The sequence below is a fragment of the Heterocephalus glaber genome, unplaced genomic scaffold, assembly GCF_053883595.1.
Source record: "Heterocephalus glaber isolate CG9 unplaced genomic scaffold, H.glaber_assembly_v1.0 deba00000849, whole genome shotgun sequence".
In the NCBI taxonomy this organism is placed as follows: Eukaryota; Metazoa; Chordata; class Mammalia; order Rodentia; family Bathyergidae; genus Heterocephalus; species Heterocephalus glaber.
Window position 1 is genome coordinate 1 of NW_028258167.1, and position 10777 is coordinate 10777.

A 10777-nucleotide genomic window follows, 5' to 3' on the forward strand; every position below is an offset into this window, starting at 1 on the left:
TTTGACCCTGAGTCTTCAATGGCTGCCTGTCCTGACTGAGGAACTCTGTTGTCAGAATGCTCTCCACACCCACCCACCTCCCACACACACAGGTCAGTGTCACTCTGAGAAATCTTTCACCTTCCTTTAGGCCCTGCTCCTCGTAAAGTGATTGTTTGGATTACTGTTGGGTGCCTCTTGTTATTTAGGAAAATGATACCCAAACCTGAGAAAAATGGAACCTAAGCCCAACCACACCTGCAGGGGGCTCATGGTTCATTCTCCCCAAATCTCTGGTTATCTCCCTACTTCATTCATTTGGTTCTCCATCTGCTGCTGGAGGAGAGGTGCAGGTCTTTTGCTGTGTCCCTGCCTCATTATGAACCATAAAGCAACAGTGCCGGTTGAGAACAGAGCAGAATATTTGCACTTAGCAGGGTCCACAAGATAGTGATGCAAGAATCTCGGACAACTGCGTGTTTTGGGTGTGGGGTGGAAATCCTCAGGCTCCTTGCTCACCTGCCCACCTATGGGTGCTGGCCTCTGCTCCAAGATCAGCAGGGGCAATGGGCTGGAGCACTGGGAGGGTCTTTGCCTATGGCCCCTCCTCGTGCAGTGGCTGGGGGCCAGCCGAGTGATTCTGAGTGCAAAGCGGGGGAGATTGTATAATTCTTTTACAACTTCCTCTGGGAGGCTGCAGGAACACTTCTGCTTCATTCAATCACACTTGCTTACTCATCTCCGAGGAGGGAGAATATCCTAATCTGGGTCACGGAGAATCTGGGAGGGCATGGGCTGACCAAAAATACTATTACTGGGAGAGTTACACAACAGATGCTGGGCCATCCAGGGCCCTGGGGTACAGGGAGGACCGGCTATAAGCAGGTCATATTGCAAAGAGGAAGAAAGAAGTATAGCTGGGGCTAGGTGGGTGTGGGGGATGAGGTGCAGAGCAAGTTTTTGTTGTTAAAGAAAAAGCTTGAGGAGTGTTGATTATGTGCTGTGCACCTTCTGGATGCCTTACATTTAATCCCCTGTCACTTTTACGAATCAGGTACAGGAAGCCCCCAATTTATGGAGTTGTGAACTTTCACAGATATGAACAGACCTCACATTACAAACATTTGTAGATGCAAATAAATCACAGAAGTAGTTTGTTATTTACAGGTGTACTGTACTGTGCCACCATTTTGAGGCAATTGTAAAAGCAAAATCAATTTAAGGTATTTGAGTGTGTGTGTGTGTTGAGGTTTTTAAACATTTACATTATCTGTTTGTGTCAGAGGTGTGTAAGACTCACTTTGCTGGATTTAGGAATGAATCTGACTTAATGAGTATTCTCCGGGAACAAAACTCGTTCTTAAGTCGGAAACTTACTGTACAATTAATGACACCCTCTCTACATGGGAAGAAATGAAGATAGTGAGGTGAAGTTTCCAGAAATCTAGGAAAGAAATACACGGAGACACAGAATTTGGGTAAAATAATACAATTTCTACTCAGGAGCGGGCGAGAATGCCAGAAACCAGTCTGGTTAGTACACCCATGCACCCTTGTTCAGCGTTTCCCTTTTTATATCCTTTTTAGCCATTATCTCATCCCTAGTGGTCTTTGATGTTTAAATACAATTCCAGTTCCTATTTACAAGTCACAGACACAAGACAGGAACATATACATTGTAAATTCACCCTGGCATTGCTACTTTGTTAGTTTAATGAATTACTGGTTAAAGAGTCAGATTACCTTCCCCTTAAACAAGGAGAGTTATGGGAAGATCAAATCTTAAAAGAACACATTACTTACTTTGCTTCAACAACTACCTTAATATTCAATCTATTAAGTTATCTAAAACTGTTCCCTATCAGCAGGACATTATCCAAGGTCACACAGCAAGAACATGTCAGTACTGGGACTCAGCCCTAGAAACCCAGCAAGGGTGCCTGAGTTGCTAACCAATGCACTCCCTGCCTCTCCTCTCAAATGCTGCTCATGGGACTGGCCTCCCTTCACGGAACCCAACATCATCTATCACGAGGACCTGGGACCAGGGTGGCTGAGCTCTTTCCCCTATGTGTGAGAATGAGAAAGGCACTGCAGAGCCATTCTCAGGTTCACGTCTGTCCCTGTTTTCCATGCCTGGCAGGGAGGATTTGTGACTATCACAGCTCAGCTTCAGGGCCTGACCCCGCACTCTCATCCCGGGCGGAACCCAGAAGGAGCAGGATGTGGACGGAGCCTGCTCTGGGTGTACCCATCTGTTTACCCAAGTACACTAGCACTTATGAAAGGGGAAATTTAAAAAATAATGTTTTCATAGCAGTTGGAGCTTATTTCAATAATCTCTGTAATACTGTGACGGGCAAAGGAATTGGAAAAAGATTAAGATTCAACAGTAAAAAATCAAAATGTTCTGTAAAGCATTCTTTTGCACTTTCAAATAAGTTCAAGGAAAATCTCATTAATTCTTCTTTTACTTGAATTTTATATTTATAATTTGCTACTTAAGGTGTAAGTATTTTGACTCTCTGGAACAAATAGTGGAGATTTCCATAGGATCTTTGTTTAGACAAAACTTCTATAGAGGCACAACTAAAAAATGTATATCTTAAATTTTCTTTAATACTGGCCTAAAAAAGTTGGCTTAAAGCACCATTAGCCAAATAAAAATTTCATGTTCAGGTAAGAGTTGTAAATTATTATTGATATTCAGATTATTGTTTTTATAACTTTAGAATGGTTTCCAATTTCAAGTTCAATGGAATCATTACCATCTCCTTTATTATGTGCACAAAAAAGCCCTAGGCCAGACACTAACCTTTGAAGTTATAGGTTTCTTCTTTGGCAGCATAAACCACCTGGTCTATTTTGCTTTGGTTGCCAAATGCGCTGCTACCTAAATCCTAGCAAAAGATTCTGATTGGAAAGATGAATGTACTTCACGGCTGAAACAAAGTAAGCGCTTAATTCCAAATTTCATATTAAAATAATAAAAATAAATAATCTGACTACTACTTGCACAAGTGACCTTGTTATGTTTGTCGCAGCATTGGAAACAGTTTTTGTTTTTTTTTTTCCAATAGCTTTTATCTTTGAGGAACATTTGGGACCCGATTTTTGACCTTCAGGACCTTGGACAGAGCTTTGTCTTTGGGGAAGAAATACTTGTTGGCTCAATGAATCGAATTTATCTTCTTACGTATCTGGAAAGATCAATAAAACATTAGTAGGAGAATGAACAGGGGTAGCTATCTGCCATGTAGTTATACGATTATGTATCTTAATTCTTTTTAGTATATATTTTTGTTGTTGTTAAGGAGGGGCATGAAAATAACCTAGTGATGTAACTAAGTCATATAAATCAAGAAATAGAGGTTTGAACCTATCTAAGAATCATCTAAAAGCATAAACATTTCTAGATTCCACATTAAAATGTAGAATAATTAATTGATAAAGTTATAGCATGGCAAGCTGATTTTGGCCAGAATGAGAATTTTGACTAAACTGGTATATAAGGGTGATTGAAATATATGGTGAATGTCTAAATTTAAAAATTATTACAATAAAAGGCATATTGCCATTAGTCTTCTTCAAAATACACTTTCTTCAAAGATACTTATTCCACTGCTTTTGCCCCTTTCTGAAGTAGTTCTGAAAGGTTTTGTGTGTATGTGTGTGTGTATGCATGTCTTTATGAAATGTAATAATAGAAAAACATTGTGAATACAGTGCTGCTGAATGCCATCCAATAGAAAGGCAGACTCCAAAAAAAAATCATTACAGTGAGTCCCTATCCGCCTTATTCACTGGATCTGGCACTGTGCTACTTCTGGCTCTTCCCTAAAGTCAAGACAACCATGAAAGGTAAATATTTTTAATCGATTCAGTGTGTTAAGGCAGTCATAGGAGTGCAACAAAATATGCTCATGAAATACTTCTAGAATTGCTTCAGAAAGTGTCAAGAACAGTGGGATAGGTGTGTTTGAAACAGTATTTTGAGAGGGGTTTAAGACAGTGTGAGGCTTGAATGTTTTAAAAATTATATTAGATTGTTTTTCTCTTATAGAAAATATACCTAGCCACTGTATGTTAATCTAGGAAGTCATATATAAAAATTAAAAATGACTATCATTCTATACCTTCTTTTATGTTTTACTATTAGGACTTAATATTCTTTCTTGAATTAATCTGTCATAATTTGTTACTTAATATTGTTCCATGCTACAAAAAACTCAAACATTCCTCAAACATAGCATTACTGAATGCAGGCTATTTCATTGAATTGATGATATATCCTATTTATGTTTAACCATTGTGCTATGTAGGTCAATCCATTGCAGCTCTTATAAGCTTTTCTCTTTTATACGTTGAGTTCAGTTTTGAAAGAGATTGGCTAGGAAGAGAGTGTTGAGGGTGAGTTATTCAGTCAAAAACCAAGAGGCTTGTAGGTTATAAAATTACAAAATATAATCATCTCTCAGCCTTTTGACTAAGATCAAATGTAAAATTACAAGATATACGCATTTTGTTATACTGCATGTTGGGTGACTACAGAGAATGATCATATATTGTGCCTTTCAGAAAAGCTTGAAGAAAGGATTTTGAATGTTTTCACCACAAAGAAAGGGTAAATAAATAGATGAATACACTTACCCTGATTTGAACACTACTCTATGTATGTATGTATCAAAGCACACCTGGTAGCCGGGCATGGTGGTGCATGCCTATAATGCAACACTTGGGAGACTGATGCAGGAGTATTGCTGCCAATTCCAGCCTAGTTTAGACTACATAGTGAGTGCAAGGCCAGTCTGAACAACATCACAAGACCTGTCTCAAGCCAAACCAAACCAAACCAAATAAAACAAAACCAAACCACATCATGTGGTAAGCACAAATATGTACAATATGTATGTGTTGATTAAAAATTTTTTAATCAAAAAATTTAAATGACAATGATAATATTAGCTAATGATTAGTACTGCACTTATAAGCCAGGAATGTTTTAAGGCTTTTATTGATACTACTGCATTTAATACTCACAGGGGCCCATTGGAATAGGTATTATTACTGCATCCTTTTATACACGAAGACACTAAAACACAGAGAGGTAAGTGACTCATGGAAGAACACACAGTTGACACAAAATAGGTTCAGAAACAAGACCAAGAAAGTCTTGCTATATAGAGTAAGGAAAGTAGAAAGGAAAATGTACTTTATTATAAATTTATGTGAAAAGCTCAACAGCCAAAATCTTGTTATTATGTCATAAAATGTTTTTCAGTTTTGCATGTCACATGATTTTGAATAGCAGAATCCATGGACTTACCTCTTTCTCTCAGAAACTTTGGAGAATTAAACAGTGGTTTTCATTATTTGTTTAAAATATTAATACCTTCGGCAGCCACAACACATGCTCATGCCTATCCAGTTTCGGCTATGCCCTGTGGTTTGCACAAAGGGTAAATAACTTTGCCAAGTTGATACTTTAGTGTTAAAAACAGGAAAGAGATTTGTGCATTTATGGAACTGTAGAAAGTTCAGAAGGCTGAGTCTTAGTTCCCAGGAAGTCTGAAGGAGGCAAGTTGCAAAGCCAAAGAGGTAGGTAGGGGAGGGAGGGTCAGGTCACAGCAGGGGTCAAGTCACCTTCCAGTTCCTGCCGGAAACACTGCAGAGGATTGGAACAACATTAACAGAGGGAGACAGGAACTCATTCATACTCTAGCAAAATCACAAGGGCTACTGCTGTATATGTGGGGGGGGGGTGCTTAAAGCAAGGGGTAAAACTGGAGGAAAAACCGGTTGCTCAGACACCCTGACAGTGGCTGTGATGAAAACTAAGGACTGACCTCAGACAACAGCAGTGAGTGAGAGGTAGATGCTCATAATCTCCAATAGAGATGAGAGCTAGCAATTGAACAGATGTAGATGGGAGAGGGCAGAGAGGAGTCAAGGGTGACTTCCAGGCTTCTAGCTTGGATGCCTAATAGAAAGGGATGCTTTTTATTGGGCGGAGAATACAGCAGGAGTCAAGTGGAAGGATCAACTCAGTACCAAGACATGTATCCTAGTCTACTGCGCACACACACGCACACACAAACCAGCCAGAGAAAATGATAAAAACTCAAGGCAGGAAAAGAAGGGCTGGCTTCAGAACAAGGAATTGCATCCATGAGACCTCATCTCTCCAAGATGCTGGAAGGGGACTCAGGGATGTTGTTTCTGCCCACATGAAACATGGGGCCTTACCTGCTGCAAGCTATGTGGGCCACTCCTGAGAAAAGGAGACTGAGGCTGGATGAAACAAGGGTGTGGTTATTGGTGAACCCACATACAGGGCCACTGGTGCTGATGTTGACATCTGGGGAAGTGGAGCCACAGACCCAGACACTGGAACGAAGCAATCCAGCAGGGCCCAGTCTAAGGCAGTGATGTTGGAGAAGGTGAATTGCTCAGCCAGGATTCCCTGGACTCATGATGGGCTGAGGTAGAGCCTCAAGGAGGCTGGAATGAATGGGAAATGTAGGACACAAATCAAGCCCCAGTAGGCTGAAGAATCCACTAAGTTGACTGCTGGTTATTTTCTATCACCACCACCTAAGCAGCCTTCGGTGTCTCTCTAGAGATTGAATTTTGACACATGGCCTCTCTTATCCTTCCCTTCTCATTAGTATTTCAACTCCACAGTGAGAGTAAAGCCATAACAACCTGGCTATTTTAAGTCTAGTCTGTGATTTACTCATTCACCAGATATTTATTAAGCTTCACTATGTGTCAGGCAATATAGTTATTACTGAACATATATTGGTAAGTAGTATAGACAGTGAAATATAAAACTGACCAATTCCATCTGTGTAACACTGATTAAATCTTTAACAAATGACCTAGGAACATCAACTTGCTATTTACGAAATTTCCAACTCTTCTAACTGAACCTCCCTATGGCTCCCATTACTTATATGACATATATATTAAGTATATACTATGAATCCAAGTATGTTATTTTCCAATCCAAGTGAAAATACAAGGCGAAAGGTGATTTCCTGGTTTGAGGATTAATATGAAAAATTTTACAAATATACAGACCCTAAGAGTAATGCATTCCATAAATCACTTCTATTAAAATGAACAGGATCATGAGAAACAGACTTGATCAGGAGATTCTTCATTTTATAATCATCACATGCCAGAATTTGGTTAACTAGGATCAACCAACAAGACACAGTCTGTATTTGGTTTAAAATCAACAAGACACCATCTACATTTTGAAGGAAACTTTTCATAGGTGATTTATTTTGCTCTGTGGTAATTGTTGTAATCCTGGAAGCAAATCCTGTCCATTATCAGAAAAGTGGTTGACTCAGCAGTTTCCGTTTTCTGTTTCACCCTCCCCAACTCATAAAAGCCAACTCACAGAAACTGAATCAGGGGTAGGAAAGTAGTTTCCTAAGACCCAAGAGAGGGAGTGGAGAGGGGACAGGCAAGGAAGAGAAAAGGAACAAAAATAGAATAGAAAGGAAAGAATGGAAGCAAGCCATGTATAAATAAGGAGGGGAATACAGTTGCAGGGGAATGGGGAAAAAAAGAAGAATCCAGATATATCATGCACAGGTGTCAATTCCCTATGACGGATGTGACCAGTATGTATATCAAGAGTCCCAATACAATTTTTTAAAGAAGAAATGAGTGAGAGATTGCACTTGCGGGCATCAGTGAAGGGCTGGAGACAGAGAATGTGGGTTGAGCAGGAATCATCATCTGTAACGTAGTTTCCAGTGAAATAAGTAATAGTGACTTCCTTCTTTGGAACTGGTCGACATACAGGAAGACACTCGGATGCCACAGCCACAGTGAAACCTCCCACTGACTGCCCTTGATCTTCTCTTTGCTTCAGCTCCCTGACTACCAGCATTGGCAATCCCAGGGAGGGTGGACACAGAGCCTATGTGTTTTTAAAATTGTAACTCTACAGACATTGAGAAGGACAGCGTTCCTAAAATGTGGTCTTTTTTTTTGCTTCTGTCTAATGTCCTCCCTCATTCCCTGGTATCTGACATGAATGCTCTAACTCCCTTGCGGAGAATCCTATCCCTTCCTGGTTTGGCTCCAGTGTAGCTCCATCATCCAGATTCCCCATTCTGCCCTGCAGCTCCACTGAGCAACTGCCTTTTCCTTCTGAGCCCACAATGTCACTCCTGCAACTTTGCATCAGCTGGACCTCTACCTCCCATCCCATCCATGTGTGTTCAACTCCTGTTTTCAACAGGATCCAACCAAAGTTCCATCCCTTTAATAAAACCTTCCCACAGAAGGTCATTTCCCCTCCTCATACTGAGTGTTCTGAGCCTCCACTTCATCTTCTTTTAGGAGATTTAGCATTTTCTGCTAAGTGTTGTGATGACCTGATCACACACCCTTCTTGCCTGCTAGACTGGGGACATCTGAGGATAAAGGCCATTACAAAGAACTCAGAGCCCCACTCATTTATCTTTGTCTGCCTCCTCTCCCAGCTGTGTGCCACCACCCCACTAAAAATGTGATAGACATGGACATGAGCCCCCTGAGGCCCCAAAGCTATCCTATTGCTTGTACATTTAAGGCTGACCAAGGTTATCACTTTAAGGTAAGGAATGATGACAATAAGCACTGCTTCTCATTTAGAGCAGTCAGTTTAGAGGTTGGTGCAAAGGATAAATTGAATATTGTTAAGGCAGAGGCGATGGAATACAAGGCAGTCCAATTAAAGTGAGGGCTTCTGTGCACCAGGTGAGTTTGTGCTGTTTTTGCAGGTGTTCCTAATCCCTGGCCACATCAGTCTTTTCTTATGGCCTCAGAATGTCCAAGGCAAAAAAATAAATTCTGAAGGACTACAAAACATCACAATCTGTCTGCTTCATCTTTACACTGGGATTTAGCTCTCCTAGTTCCATTTCTGAGAGTCATGGTGGTGGTGGTAGAGGGTATGGAGCAGCTACAGTCCCTTATACAGATAGAAAAACAAGGTCCTAAACAAATAAATTTGCAAGAGGTAGAATCAGTCTGGTTACTTCCTAGTGGTATCACCCTCTCAGTAGCTGGAGTTCTGTCCCTTGGTGTCTCCAGAGAGATGGCCTAGACTTCTTTTTTATTTGGGTATGACATCTTGAACCAGGTAGAATTCCCTGAAGAGAAATGAGGCAAGAGAACTATCTGTCAAATCACACAGAGAAAGATAGAGCTCACAGGGAAGAGTTAGAGAGAAAGTAGAGGCAGCAATGAAGATAGAGATGGGTATTTCTGGGCAAAAATGCCCAAATGCCTACCAGTGACCTGGTCTTCCAGCCTCCACTCAGAGCAAGGCCATCCTGCTCATGCTGTGAAGCAGCAGCTTTTGGCTGGCCCTTCCTTCTAAATGATGACATGGCTCGCTCTGTCCCTTCCTCTACAGTTGGTGCTGACACGCCGACAGCCTGCTGCTTCTCCTATGTGGCCAAGAAGATTCCACGCCCATACTTAGCTGACTATCATGAGACCAGCAGCCAGTGCTCCCAGCCAGGTGTCATGTAAGTGCCAGCCCTCCTACCCACTCCTGGGGCCAAGCCCTTAGGGCACAGACAGACTACAGAGGCCTTGCTAGGATGGCCCCCATCCTGTCAAAACCACAGGCCCTCACTCTCCAAGGTGTGACCCGACTTCGTGGCAGGTGATAGTGCAGAATGAGGCGGGCTACCCGAGAGGGAGGGGACAGGAGGAAGGTGGCAGGGTGCTCCAAGGGCCCCTTGAGTCAGTGAGAGTGGCTGTCAAGACAGACCATCCCTGAGGTACTCAGGACACTGGCTGGGATAGCAGGGCCATCATGGGCCCAGGACCCCCCTGCAGGAGTCCTCAGTGTTTGATCCTTTGCCTCTCTCCACAGCTTTGTAACCAAGAAGGGCCGGCAGGTCTGCACTGACCCCAGTGAGGCCTGGGTCCAGGAGTATATCAATGATCTGGAGCTGAATGCCTGAGTGACCTGGAAGCGGTCGGGAACCCTCTGAGCCCTGTGGACGCTTAGGGAGCAAGGACCTAAACCTTGGAAACAGCCCTGAAACCTCCACAGCTACCTCTCCTATGGGAACTTTTAACTTAAATTTTAAAGTATTTGTGATATTTAATTTTTATTTTTATACTGCATTTGTAGCCATTTGTATGAAAGATCTCAGAACACTTCTTCACCACCCATTTCCTCCCCCCTTTTCTCACCCTGTGTTTGGTGACAGTTGAGTGGCTGCATTCACCTCGCTCTGGGCAGACATGGTACCAAAGGTGCCAAACTGACAAATACGTAGTGGATGCTTTTATTCTGTGACTGCTGAAATAATAAAGATGCTTTTTAAAGAAGTATACTGGCCTTGAGTCTGAGTTTGTTTTCCAGCGAGTCACTGGTTAAGAGGAATAATAGCAAAAAAAAAAAAAAAAAAAAAAAGGAAGATGTGAAACACAGTGATTTGGGGGAACAAAATAAGGGGAGCAATAGAGTTATTCCACTTTACACTGGAGACACAGTTCTAGAGCACTGGACCTATGAATGTTTATAAGTCATCTCATAACATACCTGTGCGAGGAAAACCCACTTGAATGGATACCACTGAGGCAGAATATTCTGTAGCCCAGCTTCCTTAATAACAATTGCTAACATTTTTGAGGCTTTCTCAAGGCTGAATGCTTTACATGCATTGTCTCAAGGGCCAGAAGCCCACAGCTAAATGAAAAGTTTTATGGTCCCCAGTGTTTCCTGAGTACAAATGTTTGGGAGCTGGGGGAGGAAACAGTAACTAAAATG

At 41.7% G+C, this 10777-nt stretch overlaps 1 protein-coding gene across 1 annotated transcript; it reads left to right on the forward strand.

Annotated features, from left to right (window-relative positions):
• The first annotated feature begins 9375 nt into the window (after positions 1 to 9375).
• Positions 9376 to 9962, forward strand: LOC147828910 (C-C motif chemokine 3-like). Its single transcript, XM_087207850.1, has 2 exons — positions 9376 to 9518; positions 9872 to 9962. Exons 1-2 carry the CDS (start codon positions 9376 to 9378, stop codon positions 9960 to 9962), a joined length of 234 nt encoding a protein of 77 aa, XP_087063976.1.
• Positions 9963 to 10777: the final 815 nt, after the last annotated feature.

Excerpts from the sequence above, each read along its gene's own strand:
- LOC147828910 (XM_087207850.1), top strand. The coding sequence starts at position 9,376 with ATGGCTCGCTCTGTCCCTTCCTCTACAGTTGGTGCTGACACGCCGACA. Across the intron at positions 9,519-9,871 it reads TGCTCCCAGCCAGGTGTCAT|CTTTGTAACCAAGAAGGGCC; the intron begins GTAAGTGCCAGC and ends CTCTCTCCACAG.